The 19,804-nt window shown below is 44.4% G+C and overlaps 1 protein-coding gene across 3 annotated transcripts in view; it reads right to left on the bottom strand.

Annotated features, from left to right (window-relative positions):
- DOCK11 (dedicator of cytokinesis 11) overlaps nt 1-16,462 on the bottom strand; it is a 189,816-nt gene extending 173,354 nt beyond the window's left edge. For 2 of the 3 annotated variants that reach the window (XM_036016645.1, XM_036016646.1), the window contains exon 1: nt 16,241-16,462. In XM_036016645.1, coding sequence (XP_035872538.1) covers nt 16,241-16,342 — 102 coding nt within the window. In that variant the 5' untranslated portion in view covers nt 16,343-16,462. The remainder of the gene's footprint in view (nt 1-16,240) is intronic. The other variant, XM_028522215.2, reaches the window with a different exon arrangement.
- Nucleotides 16,463-19,804: the final 3,342 nt, after the last annotated feature.

Below are 19,804 nucleotides of genomic sequence, written 5' to 3'. Positions count from 1 at the left end.
TCAAACTCTTCATTCCTATGCCACAGTTCCACAGAACAGAACCTCCACTTCTTTTAGTTGGAACTAAATCCAAAGCCAGGACATTTGAGGGAACAACCTTGCCAGATGTGTAGCTCCATGACATTCCGTTAGCATCCAGGCCATTGGATTTCCAGAAAAGGCACCCAGCCATCACTAGCTCAGGCCTTTGGAATTTTCCATCCTTGGCTAAAGAAAAGGTTAAAAGAAATAAACACAGTAATAGCCCTGTCCCATGGAGAAACACTTTCTGAGCAAACACTGAGGAGAGAGGAAAGGAAAAGGTGAGAAAAAGGGGAGAGTGGGAACGTGCCCACAGTGGAATGAGTATGGTGGAAGGGACAGCAAACGTGCTGGCTATGGGAGCACTGTGGCTGTGGGGTTGGACCAAGAGCCAGTTATACAGATTATCCTGGAAGAAGACAGTGTAGAGAAGTAAACACCAGGAGCAACAGTTGAGGGAAATCAGAATGACAGGATAGCTGTAGGGGATAGTAGAAAGTAGAAAGGGAAGAAAGCAACTTGGTAGGGAGAGGACATAGTAAGAGGAAACCAGGACCAATGGGAGCCACTCTCAGAGGAAGTCTCAAGGGCTCAGAGGGGCAGCCTCCCTTGTTCCCATTCCTATCCAGCAGGGTTTGCTACGTTGAGAAATAAGGATCTGAAATAGGTGCGAGCTGTTGCCCGCTTCTATCTGAGGGTAGAGGAAGTGAGGGTAGGTCAACCTGGCACATGAGTCCCTCTACCTAGACTCTTCAAAAGAAATCTGACTTTCGTTGGTTTCTGGTGCTCACAAGTCTCTGGCCTCCATCTAAATTGCAGAATTGGGTTCCAACTATCATATACAGTGGGAAACTGCATACAAGTACTCTCTAGGCTCCTTAACTCATTGATTTGGAGTCTTAAATTGTGCAAGTTGACAGTGGGCCCTGCCTCCTTCCCACGAGTAAGTGTGTAGTCACCCTTTTGGTCCCAAACCAAACTGTTCTGTTACTGAGTTCAAGGGCTGTGCTGCTTGGTGCAGCAAGAAGCCCAGGTTCGTACCTAAAAGTTCTGCCTCCCTAAAGGGAGGTGTAGCCATTGTTTATATACACTATTTGGTTGATTCGATGTTGATTTCTGTTCACATTTGGCTGCTTTCATTCCTTTGAGTTCTGTCATCTCATCCTGTTTCCAGCTGCATCTACAAAATACTACACTTCATTCTAACATTTAGCAAGAAATAACATTTAGAACTGCCCAGACCTTGAGACCATTGTCCTATCCAACAGTTCCATTTACCTAGTACAATTTCTAAAGGGTTTGATTTCTTCTTGTCTGAAACTAAAAATGCACTGCTACTCTCATTAAATATTGCTAATATTTTAATCTCTGGTCTCTTGATCTATTACAATGAAACACAAAACAGCCTTCCTTCTGCCTTAACTTTTTTTTATAAACTTGTTTTTAAATCCTCACCTGAAGATATGTTTATCGATTTTAAAGAGAGGGGAAAGGGAGAGAAATGTATCCATATGAGAGAGAAACATCAGTCGGTTGCCTGGCAGTTGCCTCCCATACATGCCAGGGATTGAAGCCACAACCTTATTAGTGTACAAAATGACACTCCAACCAACTGAACCACCCAGCCAGGGCCCTCTTAACTTTGCTTTTATCCATTTGTTTCCTCAGATTAAGTCTTGCTTTCCCTTCCCCAACCCCCTCTGCAACCTTGCCCTAAATGGATTTAATCCATTAAAAAGAAATCAGTGGAAATAGGTTGTTTCTTTTCAATTCAAGCAACAGTTCTAAAAGCATTTCCCTTGGGATTTGAGCATGAACTAAGGAAAGTATCTATCTTTTCCTTCAGCTTGGCAGCTCTCTTCCATAGCTTAGCATGCCTTTCTCTCCTTAGCTCATTCTTGAACTAACTTGCTTTCTAGTTCCTTCTGGTATATACCACAGCCCCAGATGTTCACGCTCTATGGGATCAACTCTGTCACAAAACTCATTGGTCAAATGCATATATAGCTCTCCATAAGCCATGAAGTTCAGATGATGGCCAGTAAAAAATAAAAAATGCCCTGGCTTTGGCCAGGTAACTCAGAGCATAATCTCCATATACCAAGGTTGTGGGTTCAATTCCCAGTAAGGATATATATAAGAACCAACCAATGAATGCATCAGTAAGCAGACCAACAAATCTCTCTCCTTCCCTCCCTCCCTCTCTCTCTCATCAATAAAAAAAAATTAAAAAGCAAAAATCCCCAACAGAAAAGTAGTAAACCAGTAAAATAAGCCAGGTTGAAGGGAAAGAACCTATAATTTGAAGAAAATGAACACCAGCTTCTAAAGATTTAAATAGAACTACAGTTAATAAATATTCTTTCATGTTTTAGAGATTAGTCGTATATAAATACATTACAAAAATTTTTAAGATAATTGCTGAAAACATCTAGATTTTTAAATTTTGTATGGCTTATAAGGAAAATTCAAATTGATTTCCTAGTCAGGTGGAAAAAAAGGGAAAAATGGAACAGGAGATAGTGAAGGCAGTTAATGTATATTTTGTCTGTACATATCTTGAAACAAAATCTGGGGGTTTCTTTTTACATAATGATTTTCAGTACACCACAGCCAAGTCAGTTATCTTAAAAAAAAAAAAAAGATAGGCTAGGCCTTGGAGAAATATAGTCATGGCCAATTAGAACTGATGTGAAAACAGAAAATGCAGTTCACATCAATGATAGAGTACTTTTTCCAGGCAGTAAAGCTTTCTGCCATCAGCCTATCAGCTCATCATAGATATTTTTCTGGCCAGTGTAAGGAGGACTGGTGCAAATGTGATCAGCCAGGAAGCTTTTGTGGTGCATGTCTCTAAAATGGCACTGACTGGATTTCGTGCAGAGAGGAAGTTTCAATTTATCTCTCATTTGAAATCATTGTGAAGCCAGGAGGAATCTGATAGATTTTCCAGTCCTTCCCTCTGCTTCTCCAATCATGTGTTTTAAAAACCCATTTCTGGGAAAGGGGTCTTGAAATTGCCTTGGAAATGCAGAAAAGCTATGCCAGGTCTAACTTGACCTTCAGGATAGGTGAAGTGCCTCTCACACAGGACACATCAGTGGTGTCTTGGGGCTTGTCAGCCAAAGAGTTATTCTCTGTGATGTGAAACCATCCCTTTCTCTTTTAAGCACATATACATAGCTACCTCTTTACTCTTTTCTTTAATGAAGGGAAAATTCCATAGGCCTGAGCTGGCTAAGTGCCTGCTAAGTGTCTGGCCAGCTTGTATCCTGAAACACCTCAAGTCTGAAAACAGTGCCCACTTATAAGAACTCCAGACTGAGGGGGTTTTGTATGGGATAAAAATTTTTAATTATGAAGAGTTTAAGAAAACATCCAAATTGAAACTGCAGATTGTAAGCCTCTATTGCTTTCTTTCAGCCAAAATTCTCAATGTTCTTATTATTCTGTGAAGACTTCTGCACCTGGCTAAGTTTGCCAGTCTATCAGATGCTGCTTATCCTTCCTCCACCATGTCAATGTCCATGTTGGGAACCCATCTGACCCCAGGATTCCACCATTCCTCAACCTGCAACAATGCCTGAGAAGAAAAATGGCTTACCAAGGATGTCCACAGCTTAATTCCTGGAACGTGTGACTATGTTACATAACATGGCAAGGGGGACTTTGCAGATGTGACTGAGGTAAAAAAAATTGAGATGGGGCAATAATCCAGGTGGGCCCAATGTAATTATAAGGGTCAATCTATGAAGTAAGGGAGAGAGGCAGAAGAAACAATATTAGAGAAGGAGATGTGATGGCAGCAGCAGTGTTGGTATGTGCAATGTGAGAAAGCCTGGACCAGCCTTTGGTGACTTCAAGATGGAATGGACCATAAGCCAAGGAATGTAGGTGGCCTTTGGAAACTGGAAAAGGCAAGGGAACACATTCTCCCCTAGAGTTTCTGGAGGGACTGAATCTTTGTGGACACCTTGGCATTAACCCAGTGAAACCCATTTCAGACTTTTGACCTCCAGAGCTATGAGATACCTTATTTTTCGGACCATAAGATGCACCCAGGTTTCAGAGGAAAATAGGAAAAATATTTTGAAGCAAAATACGTGGTAAAGTACTTAATAACATAAATAACATAATATTTCACCAATGTAAATGTAAACAGAACTCAACAGCAGCATTAACCACCATTATTCCTCTCAAATTGGGGGGGTGCATCTTATAGTCTGAAAAATACAGTAATACATTTGTGTTGTTTTGAAGCAATAAGGTTGTGGCAATTTGTTACAAAAGCCATGGGATACTAATAGGCTATGCATCTAGTCCAACTCTCAGCAGGGCTACTGGCTAAACCTCGTCATCCTAGCCACTTTGCTTCCTCTGAGTTGTCTAAGCCAATACCTCTTCAGTCCACAATATCACCATGCTGAGCTCAAGGTATTATATAAGGTCATGGTTAGAACAGAATAGCTCTCTTCAAGACCAGCAACAAGATGAGACCTCACTCCTGGAAGAACTGGGCTGCTGGCCAAAAAAACCAAGGCGTAAGGTTAGATACAAGGTAGGGGATTAAGACAGGATGGGATCAAAACAAGAACACAGGGACTGGGATACTGACACGAGGGGACAAGGAAAAAGATAAAACCCAGTGACTGGAAATGGATTTTAAAGACAGAGCAGAACCAATGTTCTATAGGACTTGAGGCCCAGAACCTGAGCTCTGAATGAATGACAGTCTTTTGATGTCCCCTGTATAGACCCAGGCTCATCTCTGGACCTGATGCGATGCTGAGCTAGCTCTGGACGTCAGAGTAGCCCCAACTGCATTCAGAGACAGGAGAGAAGGAGACAGGGACAGGGAGCCAGGTTTCAGTTACAGAACTGGACAATTCTGCCAGACCATTTCGTCTGGAAGGGGCAAACAGAGGCCAAGCTCCTCTGCAAGCAGTCATGTTGGTCACCAGTAGTGGGGGAGCAGTTCTCCCCTGCCACCTGGGGAACAGGTTAGCAAAGAGAGCCTTCTATATGCCCCATAAGCAATAGAGCATGATGTAAACACTGTGCTGGACAGAAGGAGCACTATTGGCCCCTGTGAGCTTTTAAATAACAATTTAGTTCATTTTTTTGCAAGAGCTGATTCAGAGCACTGGTAAACTTATTTCTCAGTGGTAAATCAGTCACCTTAGAAGGTGGCATTCCCTCCTTCGGGTCTCTGGGAAACCATTTAATGCAGCGAAGCATTAGGAACTTGTTAACCTATGAGAATAAACTGGTTATGCCAACAACACTCATCCCCTCACACTCTGAACACTGACTGTGGGTCCTGCAAGGCATAAAGCTGGCAGTTTCTCAAGTGGGGAAACTCAACTAACATAAAAGGCATGGAGAGAAATGTATATGTTGTTATTTTTGGAAAGCATGAACCCACTAAAAAAAGTCATAAAAACAATTCCATGAACGTGATCCCAGGGACCTCTGCAGGGCTTTTTTTTTTTTTCCATACAGTTATTCAAACAGCAAAGAAAGGAAGAACGGCCAATTGCAAACAGTTCTCAAAATCCCTAGGCTTACTTTGGCAAGGAAAAATCTATACTGATCATGCCCACATTTCTCAGTTAACAACCCCACCCCTCCTTAAAAAAATTTGTTTGCCCCCACCTCCTACTTTCCCACTACAAGACCTAAGTTTGTTCTGAAATAAACACTATTTCCCAATAGAAAGAGATCATCACCAAAAACATACAAAAAGAGCTTCCTCCACCTGCTTTACTGTGGAATCTGGTCCAGGAGCTATTACTTCTTTACCTAATTACTCCAAAGGAACTGAGACACCTGCAGTTCATTACCTGTTCTGTCATTTAGTAAATATGGATGACCTACAGTCTACCTCACTTGAAACCATGGCTGTTTCCCCACTTAAGAGAACAGAGGTGACAACAATGTGGTCTGTGTTTAATCATGACCTGTAAGAACATGCAGGGCCACAGGTGTAACAGCATTTTTAACTTTTCATAAGTGTGGGGCTATAAAAATACAAGCTCCTGTCATTGTCTAAAAAACATTTCCCACAAAGGCATTCCCTGGCCTCCTGACACATTTCACTGAAACACTTCAAATAAAGATGTTCTGTCCCAGAGGCTGGGAAGAACACTTGACTTCTTAGTTAAATCTCACCCAGTAAAATGTTTCAGTCATTAGGGAAAAGCAACATGATAGGAAAGCTGCAGTACAAGAATATCTTCAAGCAGTTCTCAGCAGCTTGAAACATACACAAGTCGACATAAGTTGTCAGGAAAGGCAAAAATACAGCTTCCTGTGAATGATAAACTCAATGGGCAATAAAAAATGAGGTGCAGAAGAACTGCAGAAAATCACTAATAGCAAATTTAGGCCTAATCGTTGTAAGGTTGTGCACAGACAACAATAGGTAAACCACATGTCACTGGAACAATTGGCATAATTTCTGCAGTATTCACTATGCTGGAAACCCATATACACTATTCCTAATAGAACTTTTCCTGCTGCCACAAAACCAGAAGAGCCAAATATAAAATATAAAAGTACATTAATTTCTTAGGAGACCTTTAAGCTTTAAAATTTTTCCAGTTGGTAGGCTCAGTTGGTTTTTCAGTTGTTTGGCTCACTTGGTTGAAGTGTCACCCTGTACACTGAAAAGTTGTGGGTTCGATCCTGGTTGGGGCACATATCTGGGTTTTGGGTTCAATCCCCAGTCTGGGCACATATGGGAGGCAACCCATCAGCATTTCTCTCTCACATCAATGTTTTTCTCATGCTCTTCTCCCCACCCCCTGCCTTCCCCTCTCTAAAAGGCAATGAAAAAATGTCCTCAGGTGAGAATTTTTTAAAATACATATTTTCAAAAGAAACCTGTAAAAAGGCATTTGGCCCTGGCTGGTGTGGCTCAGTGGATTGAGTGCTGGTCTGCGAACCAAAGGGTCACTGGTTCAATTCCCAGTCAGGGCACATGCCTGGGTTGTGGGCCAGGTCCCCAGTAGGGGTGCGCGCAAGAGGCAACCACACATTGATGCTTCTCTCCCTCTCTTTCTCCTTCCCTTCCCCTCTCTAAAAATAAATACATAAAGTCTTTTTTTAAAAGCGCATGCTGTAATTTTTTAAAGATTTTATTTATTTATTTATTTATTTATTTATTTATTTTTAGAGAGGGGAGGGAGGGAGAAAGAGAAAAACATTGATGTGCAGTTGCTGGGGGCCGTGGCCTGCAACCCAGGCATGTGCCCTGACTGGGAATCGAACCTGTGATGCTTTGGTTCGCAGCTCGCGATCAATCCACTGAGCTATGCCAGGCAGGGCTAAATACATAAAGTCTTTAAAAAAAACAAAAGAGCACTGAATTTTAATATTCATGTGACTTTTGAAAGTGAGGATTAATGAAAGAGATGACGAAGTTTTGAGAGGGAAAGGAAAGAGTGTTAAAGTTCTGCTTCTCCATACAGACCCCAACTCTCCTTTATCCACCCTTTGCACAAACCACACTGTATAGACTGCCAGAAACGTGACTGCTTCTCCCAGAGGCCACACACACAAGCTCCCCAGATTGGAGAACCTTCGCTCTGGGCTTGGGACTGGGTAGTCCTCCCTACTAAAGGAGTAGCTTACCCTCATCAGACTAGCCTAAAGGTGAGAATTGCCAAAGACATAGGGCCCTAGCTCAACTCACATCCCCATGGGTTCTTCATTATGACCAAGTCGGAATGGAAATCATATTACCAAGAACGTGATGGAGGTGGAGAGGGGTCTGCTAGCTTCCTTTTTCCAGGAAGGGTATGATTCCTGGCTCAGCCATGTAGCTCACCATTTGGGGCATGAATTGGAGCAAGGAAATAAAATTTAAAAGCAACAGTACCTGCTTCCCTTCTGCCAATTTACTTTTGTCTGTTGATTTGTAACAACTGAAAGGGTTTCTTGCCCACCGTAAAGCCTGGGAACAATAATGAGAGCCATTGGCCATCCAGTACTTTCGATGTGCCAAGCCCTCCTCTAAGAGTTTCACATGCAACAACTCCTTTAGCTCACAAGAGGGTTATCAAGGCACAGAAATATAACCGGCCCAAGGTCACCCAGCTAATAAGTAGATAAGCTGAACTTTGGGCTGTTGTGATCCCAAAGCCCACCCCAAAGCACTCCACACTCCACTCTAAAAAGGACAAACTTCCAGGCAAATTCCAGCAAAATGAGAATGTCTCTTTGCCCTGCTTACTGCTCTGGGAGTCTCCAGGGTGGGGCCCTGCAAGAATCAACAAGGCATCTGGCTCTAAGTTGACATAAGCTGAAGGCCAATGTTACCCATGAACCCCTCTGCACTCCTGACAAAGGAAAGCTAAAGGAAAACAAGATCTAAATCCCAAAAAGATATGTATCATAAAATTACCGTTACCATTTACAGAAAAAAGGGAAACAGCTCTAGCTACTTTTCCCTCCTGTGGTTTCTGGCCTTCCTTTCTGTGTTTTTTTTTTTAAAAAAACTAATAGTTTTTCAACATGCCTTACTGACAATTCTGTTATCTCAGAAAAAAGCAAAACCAGGTAGTTGAACCAGGCAGGTGGATTCCTCTGAATTCAAACAAGCAACAGGGGGTCCTGGGGACGTAGCAAGGGAGTAAGCACTTTGAACGGTTCACATAGGTCAAGTAAAGATAACTTACACATGTACACTACATGTGAATTTCTCAGAGGGTTAGACCTACAATTTACTTCCCCTATTCCTATTTTATAAAAGGCCACTATAATCAAATAAATGTGAGAAATGCACTGGCTTACCACAGTTCATTAGCAATTGCCCAGTGAACATTGTTGAACACAGAAAAATTCACAATAAGAGCTGGGGGGGCAGAGATGTGGTGACTAACTGAAAGTAGAAGGCAGAACTGCTAGCCCCTGCTGTGCTTCTTATCTTCTGTTCTCTGCTTATGTGTATCTAATCTCCCTCCTTAGCTTGTGAGTCCCTTAAACACAGGAAACATCCTATTCAGCTTCTTCAGGTACCTGGTGGAGGAGGCTAGTTAGCCCCCTTTCTCCCACTGCTCAAACCCTGGCAGTAGAGCTGCTCAGGGGTGACCTAATTTATCATCACCGTTCGGAACTAGAAGTTTGGGGTAGGCCTCCAGACCATTCCTCCACACCCTGCCTCCCACTTCCCTAATCACCCTCAATGGTGAAAACGTCTTCAATCAGCTAATCTCATAATCTCTCTGTCTTCTCAGCCCCAGCCCTTCCTCCCCCTCCTGATCCCACTTGGAACTTCTCTGCCTTCAAGAACATTGTGTCTTTTGCCAAAACACAGTGCTACATTGCTGAGCCGTTTCCTAGAATGTTCTCTCCACCACCTTGCTTAAATGAAACCTGGCTTTGCCCTGACAGCCCTCTCAAGTTGAGTTGGCTCTCTTTCTTTTCCCTTCCCCTAGCACCAAACATGCTTTTCCTCCAGTTCACCAATGCCGAGAAACCTCAAAGTCATCTTGACTCCACCTCCTCTGTTCTTCTCACTCTTCCTCCCACTTCTTCCTTCCCCCCTTTTCCTCCCCCTTCAAGACTTACCAAATCCTGTTGATTTTATCACTGAAATATCTCTCACACTTTCCCCCTTATCTCCATTCTCAGTGCCTCAAGTTAAAGCTTACAGTTATCTCTCTCTCTGGAACTATGTACTTTAACTAGTTACCCAGTCTCCAGTCACCCAACATTGGCTCCATCCCACATATTGTTGCCACTGCATTTCCCCCTGAGTACTTATTCCATTCCAGGTGCTTGGTGAAACACTGGGAATAGAGATGGTTACACAGCTTGACTTTTTCACTCATATCTAGAATGAGTAAAAAATATTGCCCCCTCCCCATTATATTCTGACAGACCCTTCCAGAAAACTTTTTCCCCACCAGACCGCTTTTTTTAACCTTCATGCTTCACTTATACATTAGGCACTTTCCATACACTACCTTCTTTAATCCTCATTAAGAACTCCACAGGTAGGTTACAACTATTTATCCCCATTTCACAATGCAAGCAGGTAACAGGTCAGATTCAACCCCATGTCTGACTCTTGAGCCTGTGCTCTGTGTCCCACAGTTTAAGTAGGACATTGAGACTTTGGAAAAAGAGTGGAAACAAGATGACCATGATGGTGAAGAATTTTGAAACCAAGTAATGTGAAAAATAAAGGAAAGGGCTCTTTTGGCTTTGTAAAGAGTAAATTTTAAAATGACATGGTGGCTGACTCCAAATATTTGAAGGGTTGTCATGTAAAAGAGGAAGCAAACATATTCCGTGTAGCTGCAAACAGCAGAGCTAGGAGCCTAACCCATGGTGGAACATCAGACTAAATTTTAGCTGAAGAACGTTTTCTAACATAGCCCTCTAAAAGGCAGAGAATGTTTCCCTGGCCAAATAGCTGAGCTGGTTAGAGCATTGATCTGCTAAGCCAAGGTTGTGGGTTCAATTCCCCAGTCAGGGTACTAGAAGAATCAACTAATGAATGTGTCAATAAATGGAACATAAAATTGATGTTTCTCTTTCTAAAATCAATAAATAAAAATAAAATAAAAAGCAGGGAGTGTTTAAAGACAATCATTTTCTTCAGGGGTATGTATAAGGGACATTCCTGCCCCGAGTGGGCAAGTGATCTAGATTCAGTGGGCATCCGGCTCACCAGTTTTTAAAAATACAGATGCCTGGCCCCACCCCAGACTTATCGAAACAGAATCTTGGGGGTAGAGACCGTTGTTGCGAGAATTACAAACAGGGAAATAGTCTGTAAGAAGGTTCACTCAAATCCTCAAAAATAAGAAATACAAATGGCAACACTGGCTCCTGTGGCTCTGGATTGAGCACTGGCCTACGAAGCGAAAGGTTGCTGGTTTGATTCCCAGCCAGGGCACAACCCTGGGTTACTTCCCCGTCACAGCACATGCCTGGGATATGGGCCAGGTCCCCAGTTGGGGGCGTGTAAGAGGCAACTGATAGGTGTGCCTCTCGCATATCCATGTTCCTCTCCCTCCCTTCCCCTCTCTAAAAATAAAATCTTTTTTAAAAAGAAATATAAATGGCTGATCAACATATAAAAAAACTAACTTCTAGAGGTTTCAAAAATGCAAATTAGAACCTTGATGTACCATTTATCTCCTATCAGATTGTGCAAATTAAAAAAATATTAATACCCAGGCCCTTGATTGTCCCGACACCAAGGTTTCAGGTTCCATCCCTGGTCAGGGCGCACACAAGAAACAACCAATGAATGCATCAGTAAGTGGACCAACAAAATCTATGCCTCTCTCCCTCCCTTCCTCTCTAAAATCAATAAAGTAAAAATATCAAACAATAAAGGATGATTACCTATGGTACACCTATAGTGAAATTTTGGCAGTCATTAAACATGATTATGTAGATTTACTTTTTTAAAAGATTTTATTTATTTATTTACTTGTTTACTTGTTTATTTATTTATTTATTTTTACAGAGGGATAGGGAGGTAGAAAGAGAGAGAGAGAAACATCAATGTGGCCCCCACTGGGGAAGTGGCCCACAACCCAGGCATGTGCCCTGACTGGGAATCGAACCTGCGAAGCTTTGGTTCGCAGCCCATGCTCAATCCATTAAGCTGCGCCAGCCAGGCCTTGTAGATTTATTATTGATTGCTGTGAAGAAATATCTAGCCCTGCTGGCGTAGCTCAGTGGATTGAGCTCGGGCTGGGAACCAAAGTGTCCCAGGTTCCCAGCCAGGGTACATTCCTGGGTTGCAGGCCATAACCCCCAGCAACCGCACATTGATGTTTCTCTCTCTCTCTATCTCTCTCTCCCCCCTCCCTCCCTTCCCTCTCTAAGAATAAATAAATAAAATCTTAAAAAAAGAAAGAAATATCTAGAAGATATTGCTAAGTTAAAGAACTATTTTAAAGGTTGTATATTTACTCAATCCATGTTTTCATATATACACACATATAATACACAAAGGAGACAGAGAAAAGAGTTTTGACATATATACATCAGAATACTGAGTTCCCTCTGAGTGATGAGATGCTGGTGATTCTTTTATTTTTTAACTCTTCTACAACACACATGTAATTTATCATGTAATAAAACAATTATCTCGCCCAGGCAACTCTGTTGGTTAAAGAGCATCATCCAGATTCACCAAGGTTGCAGGTTCACCAGGTGCTCAGGGCACGTATAAGAATCAACCAATGAATGCATAAATAAGTGCAACAAATTGGTGTTTCTTTCTTTCTCTCTCTCTCTCTCTCTCCCCTCCCTCCTTTTCAAATCAATACATAAAAATAAAAAATAATAAACATTCCAAAAAGATGGTTTACTGATGATTAGGAAAAGAATCAATCCAGAGAATTTAACGTGCTCGTCTTGGAAAACAAATTCTACTATTTGGTGCTTCAAAGAAGGTTCAGTGGGGAGGCCTCTCTGGTTTCACAGCCAACTCTACACTGGGCTTTTTGGAAAGATCCTCCAGGAGCTGCTTGCCCCCGGTCCTAGTACCCTGGAAAAGCCCACAGGGTAGTGAGACAATTGCATCTTTAGGAGCCAACACTCAGGGTAACCCTCCTGACTCTCCTTTCATTCAGATGCAAGCTAAGTCTCTGAATTGGAAACATTTGGTCAACAAGCCCATTGAAACTGGCTTTATTCCAGTGTCAGTTGTTTTGTCCTATATTAAGTACTTTCCACAAATTCCCCAGGGGAAGAGGGAGCAGGGGAGCTCCCTGATTCCTTTTCAGGCCTTCTCTAAATTCCAACCTTACAAACATTTCATGCAAAGATAGTGTGTGTCAGGTGGGGGGAGTCAGCAACTGCAGAATCCCTTACAGCCCCTCTCAGCTTCGGAGGGTTTTTCTCCACTGGAGTTGTATGAAATATGGCGGGTGCCAGCCAGGAGACACTGCACACATTACACTGCCTCACGGGGCTACAATCCGTAATATCTAGCAACTCTTTCCTGATCCTCTGGTGCACAAGGAATTGAGGGTAAATTCAGCAGCAGCAAGCAAACAGTATTTGAACACCTAGTAGGTGACTTTTCCAGGCACAATGACTCCTCTTAAGGAGAGCCAGAATACAATAGGTTTACCAACTGCCCTTGTTCCCCCAGACACAAATAGCTATATCCTGAATTATAACAAAAACAGCGTTAAAACTCTGCATTTAAAATATGTATATATAAACACTTCTCAGTTAATCTCATACACTCTCAGGTTATAATATTCCTCCCCAAGCCTCTTTTTAGAAATCTCTGCCAAAGTTCAATTCTGTAATTACCCATTTCCCTGGGTTAGTAGTGACCTTCATAAAAATGCCAAACTTACAGGAAAATGCAACAATCAAACAGTCTCTGTGTGCTTCATTATATAGTTAACAGATTCAGATTTGTGAAAGTACTAATAACTGAATAAAGGTCTTGAATATACAACTACATGCTATATATAGCCTGCACCTTCTGAATTTTTCAAACGGAGCAGAACAGAATGATGTTAACGACATACCAACAAGGATATAATTGTAAAAAGAAAACACCCAAACAGGAAGTACTGTATATTTGTTCAGCTTGGTGGGTTTTCAAAGGTGTAGTGAGAGGTACCACCAGTGGAAAGTTTGAACTGTTGTGGGAATGACTCCACACTTAAATCCAATGAATATGTGGCTTCTTATTGAAGCCCTAATTACGTGAGTGCCATGGGTTTACAGCAGCAAGTGTGTGTAAGTCCAACTTCAGAGAGCCCTAACAAACATTTTAGGGCTTAAATCAGAAAAATCAGAAGTTATGGCAGCAGCTGCAATGAGGTCCACTGGTTCTCTAGCCACTGTGGCTTTGCTAACTTTGGTCATACCAGCTCTTTGTGTCAGAAAAGCAGGGGCCAAGAAACACAGCCATTTAGGAGAGCACACTACATTTAAGACTGTTTGCTTATTTCTTAACCGGCTGAACTGCTTTAAAATAGAATTCACTAGGTGCTGTGAATAACCTAAAATTGACTTGTGTATATATTCTGGGTGTTCTATTGACATGCACACAGACAGACCCAACTCAGGATGGAACTCATAAAAACAAATTGGAGAAAAAGTCATCCACATCCACCTATAACTATAGGTCATCTAGCATTGTATCTTGTACAATTGAGGTTCAATACATATTGGTTGATTGAGATACCTAGAATTTGTTCTCCCCCACCCCCCAAATCTCAATGTGGATCACATACCAGTGTGCCTTGCACGGTAAAAAGCTGTGCCCTCAGTTTCAAGTAAGCTAGGCTGGCACCATCTCCTAAAAGATTTTCTTCCCACTAACAGTTTTTCCAGCTTTGCCATAGAGTCAATGGTTAGGAAGGGAGAGCTGCACCTGTGCTACACAAAATTCTTTTCAAAACCTGGGCAAAAATGCTAAGGTTAACTTTTTGCTACTGAGGGTGGCAGGTCAAATCCCACTGACCATCTGCAGAGTCACATCTATTCTCTTGAGACCATCTGTCCAATTCACAGGCTCCCTTCACACGATGTGGTAAGCCAGCCACCCGTGCTCGAGCAAGGTTTTCTTTCTTCCTGAATTTAGGAAAGCATTTTCTGGGCTAGGCAGATTGAATCACTTGTTAACAATTACAGAAGAGAGAGCCCTGGTAATAAATGCCCTGCACACAGCTTGCCTTCCTTTCTTAACTGGCTGATGACAATGAAGGTTCTAATCTGATCCAACAGGACCTCATTCTAAAATTGGTGAGACGCACAATAAGCCAAGTCCATCTAAAACATTAAAGGTCTGGGTTTTGCTCTGCTAAACAGCAGGATTAAGCTTCCAAGGGTTCAGCCACGAGAGAGACTTCTTTCAAGTCACTTGGCTTTGCACAGTTGCAGCTATTAGGGATCTGATCTTCATCTCAAAGATATATATTTTACCTTTGATCCTCCTCCAGAACTCCCACTAATGTCAACTTTCTCCACTGTTGGGATCAGGCCCTTGGCCTCCCTTTAGTGTTAGTTTTATCGCAGATTCTACAAGATCAACAGAAAAATTGAAAGGAAAATCTGTGAAGTTCCCTTCCGATACGTTGTTTTAACAAAAAGAGCACACTCTTAAATGATTAAATTTAAACACAGCAGACGATGGGCTGTAAGGTTGAGTGGAGAGACAAAAAACGAACAACCAAAAACAAAACAAAAAGCCAAAGTAACAAAACAAACTAGTTAACCAGACTGGCTGCTTATTTAGGGTTTGCTCGCTAGTCCAGAAAATTAGTAACGAGTTTCTAGCAAACAGGAAAAGGGACGAATGTCCGTTAGCATCCATCCCCTTTCTCCAGAGTCAGATAAGCTGGATGAGGCGGAGGGTGTGATGGGAGGGTTCCCAAGGGGTCAGCACGCTTTCAAATCCCCATCCCCCACCCCTAAGCGATGGGGCTCTCACCCCAGGTTCTCCATCCTTGGACTGGCACACCCCATCTTCTCCCAAATCCCCTCGGCCCCCTATCCTCTTGCCTCTGGAGCCCTCCGGCGTCCCAGCAGATACCCTCGCCCGGAGTCGGTCAAACCCGCGCCCACTCGGCCGGGAACCCCGTTGTTTCCCATCCCCTCACTCCGCGGCAGCGGCAGCAGCACCCCTTCAACACCCATCACCACCCTCTTTCTCCTCAGTAGCAGGAGGAAGTCGCTCTGCTTCCTCTGTTCTCACCGCCCGCCGAAGCTTGGGCGACCAGTGCTTTTTGGGTGGGGTTCTTTCTTGTATACACTGTGTCTGTGCGCGCCCGAGGGTGTAAGTGCAAAACGCTCAACGCATCCTTCCGCCTAGGCTGCCTCAGGTGCGGGCAGGAGGGAATCGGGATCTATTCGCGCCTGGTCCCTGGTTCTTTGTGGCGAGTCTAGGACCACGAGGGGTCCACTCCGCAGCTCACACCTCGGGCCCGGGCCCGGGCCCGGGCCCGGGTTCCGAGCCCCCAATGGCCCTGCAACGTCCAGCCAGGCTCATGCCCTCGCCGCGCTCGGCAGCCGCAGCGCTGTCAGTGGGAGCCCAGGACTCGGACCGCAGCCAGCGGTGGATGGTGCGCAAACTTACTGAACCAGAGACGGAGAGCGCGGGCGCACCAGGGAGCCTCCCGGAGCGCCGTCTCGGTTTTGGCCTCGGCGCGCGGGAAGCTACCCCATTGCTCTCACCCGGAGCGCGTCCCCCGAGACGCCCCGTACCCCGGCCACTCACCAACACTACCGAGCCCCGGACGGCCTCCGACACGCTCTGCCGGAGCTCAGCGGCTGTGCCGGGCTTGCTGAGCCGCTTGGTGAATTTGCGCACTTCGGCCATGGCCGCGGGTGCAGGTTTCGGCGGACGTGCTCAGTGCCCGGGGCCCGGCCGGCCGCAGCCGCTGCTGCTCCCTCTGTTTACCCGCCTGCCGGCCGGCCACATCGCAGCGGGCGCCCGCCGCCCCTCCCTCCCACCCGTGGCTCCTCCCTCTTCTCCTCCTCCCCCTCCCGCGCCTGCTAGCTCGCTGTCTTGCCCCACGGCGACTGCAGCCGCTCCCTCCCCGAGAAAAATCAAGCCCTGCGCGCGCTACCGGCCAAGGAGGAGGGCGTGTCTGGGAGAAAGGGTGTGTGGAGGCGAGGTGGGGGTAGATGGGGGGGGCGAGGTCACGAGGTAAGAGCGAGGGAGCGGCAAACACTCCGGCTCCGCCCGCTCCTGATGTTGCTGGTGCTGCGTACCCGGGAGGAGACGTCTGACTGCTGCTTTTTTTCGCCCGTGTGGTAGTGGTAATGGTGCGGGGGAGGGAGACGGAGGTTGAGGGGTGTAACCAAGTGTCTCCAAGTGTGGGGCGTGCGCTACCCCAGTGCTTCTTTGCTGCCTTAGAGGCTGCTATGCCCACCGAAGGGCTGGGGACCTGTGTGTCCCCCCCACACCCCGAGAGCGCCCGGGTCGCAGGCTGTTAGGAAATGTGAAACAGCGTGGAGCGGCCGCCTATTGTCTGCTCCGCCAGGGAGGGGTCGCGCCCCTTTGGAAGGAGGGAGAGCGGTTTTCTGGCACGAGCTAGCAGCTAGCCTGGGTCCTCTCCCTGCCCACAGCTATTTTCTTACCCAGTAGGTCCTCCTTCACGGAGGCCACCCCTGGAGGGAGCAGGCTGTGAGAAGTGGAAACTTGCCATGGCCGTACCCCACCAACATCACCACCGGACCGGGAGACCTGGTGGTGGAGCCTGAGCCTGTGGCAGGTTGTCTAGCTCCGCAGTGACTGTGCACCAGGGGTGTGGTGGGGGTGGCATTGGGAAGGCCTGATCTCCAGAGGACTTATCAGCCTTCTAGAAGCTTTTCCACGTGCCCTGCCATCACCTCTCCATTTCCTACTACTTTCATTATCCTCTTCACCTTCCAAACATTGTTTTCCAAGAATCCAACAACGTTTTCCAACTAGATGTAAAACAAAACATGCTTATGGCAGAAATAAGAATCTTGAAGTACTAGTGCCCCTGCAAAACCTCCCCAAGTGCAAAGTAGAGAGGCTCCACTGGTCGTAGCAATTTCTGTCTGGTTACTTCATTTGTCCAGAGTTTGAAAGTGGCCCATAATTTCTGGGGAACCATGTAGCCCTTCTGAGAATTCTTACCACTGCCAGAGGGTACTTCTCCCAACTTCAAAGACCAAGCATTCACACCTACATAAGGAACTTCGTTGTGGAAAAAAGGGCACGGTTGATGGTTTCTGGGAACACAGCAAAGGCCAAGTCTCTTAGCAGCAAGTCTATTTGAGCAGCCATCATATTAGTCTGGATGAAACACAGATGGAGGATACTGGAGGGCCTGGGAACTGGAAGTCCTCTAAAAGCAGAGAGGCCTTGTATCACCAGTCTTTGCTTTGCACACTGTGTGTGTGTGTGTGTGTGTGTGTGTGTGTGAGAGAGATTTTTTTTTATGTTGGAGGGAGGGAGAGACAGAAACATCAATTTGTTTTTCCACTTATTTATGCATTCATTGGTTGATTCTTTATTGATTTTAGAGAGAGAGAAAAAAACATTGATTTGTTGTTCCATTTATCTACACATTCACTGGTTGCCCCACTAGGGATCAAACCCACAACCCTGGCACATTGGGATAATGCTCCAACCAATCGAGTACCCATCCAGGACCATTGGGTGCTTCTTGTATGTGCCCTGCCAGGGGATCAAATCCCACAACCTTTGCATTTCCAGACAGTGCTCTAACCAACCAAGATTCTTGACTGGGGCTAATTTGTTCATTGTTGAATGAAGGTGGATCAGCATGAATTCATGCCCTCTATACCTTGAATGTCTGTATGTGTCATACTGTTGGTTAGTTCCACAACAGCCACACTTTTCCCTTGCTATCAGAGCCCAGATATGCTTCAGGTATAGGACAGAGCCACAGGGCTTAAAGAAGGTAGGCCCAGGTCCAGGTGATAAATTATGACTGGTTAAATCATGATAATCTTTCTCTGTTTACTTGTGAGATGGTCTTGACTCCCACTCAGTTTGGGCCAATGAAATGGAAAGATGAAGTGTGGGAGGAGGGCTCTTGACAAAGTTTTTCCACATTTATGAAAATGGATGGGCAGGGAAACATCTGCTCCCCCTTTCGTCCTAAGGGGTATTTTCTTGTAATGCATCTACTCTTGGCAGCCATTTTGCAAACACAAGGGAAGGCCAAAATCATTGATAAGAAGCCAATCTATAATCTTTACAGCATTGAACTGTTGAACCTACCCTAGTCCTGCCTGCAGATGAGTTCCTTTTTATTTTTATTTTTTAAAGGTTTTATGTTTTTTTTTTTTTTTTTTTTTTTTTTTTTTTTTTTTTTTTTACAGAGAGGGGAAGGGAGGAAAAAAGAAAGGGAGAGAAACTTCCAACCTGGCTTACAACCTAGGCATGGGCCCTGACCAGGAATTGAACCAGAGTCCTTTTGGTTTGCAGACCAGTGCTCAACCTCCTGAGCCAAACCAGCCAGGACCTCACTTCCTTTTTATGGGGTACAAGTAAACCCTTTCGGTATATGCAACTTTTAGTTGCATATTCTGTTACTTTCAGCCAAAATCATCCTTACTTGTACAGACTTTATTGCAGCCATTGAAAATATGCAGAGTTGAGCAAGGCCAACAAGGTCCCTTTTCTGGTGGATCTTACATTCTAGTGCAACCAAATTAACATGTTTAAGACAAATAAATGGTATGTAAAGAATTAAGTTAAGGTGATATGGTAGAACAAGTAACTGGAGTTGGGGACCTAATTTAAAATAGAGGGTCAAGGAAGGCCTCTTCGGGGAGGTGAAAATTGAGCTGTCTTGAAAGGAAAGGAGAAGCCAGCAGAAATCAGGAAGTGGAGCACTCCAGGCAAAAGGAATGATAGACAATAAAGGCCTGGGAATGGGAGCAGACTTAATGTGTTCAATGCCAGAAAAAAAGGCCAGTGTGGATGGAGTATTGAAGGAAAAGGAGTAATATGAAGAGCTCATAGAGTTGAAGAAGTTGGCAATTTCTGCAGAGCCTTGCGAACCATTGGAAGCATATGTCACAGTGATGGTGTGCAAACACTATCTGATCACTGTGCAGGCTCCATGCTTATTCCTGAGACTGTAGGTTTCACTTTTTCACTTTAGGGCTTCTGTTTAATTATATAGACATTGAGCTATGCACTGAGGGAGGATGCAGGATGAATTAATGGTACTGTCCAGCCCCTTCAGGAAGAAAAATGAATGTCTACTAAAGGATATATTTCTGATTCAAGATAGTCTGTAATAAGGACTGTACTTAAGGTAGAGAGGCAGGT

Source organism: Phyllostomus discolor, chromosome X (genome assembly GCF_004126475.2).
Source record: "Phyllostomus discolor isolate MPI-MPIP mPhyDis1 chromosome X, mPhyDis1.pri.v3, whole genome shotgun sequence".
Taxonomy (NCBI): domain Eukaryota; kingdom Metazoa; phylum Chordata; class Mammalia; order Chiroptera; family Phyllostomidae; genus Phyllostomus; species Phyllostomus discolor.
Note: the sequence above shows the minus strand (reverse complement) of the source record. Positions and strands in the feature narration are given on the sequence as shown.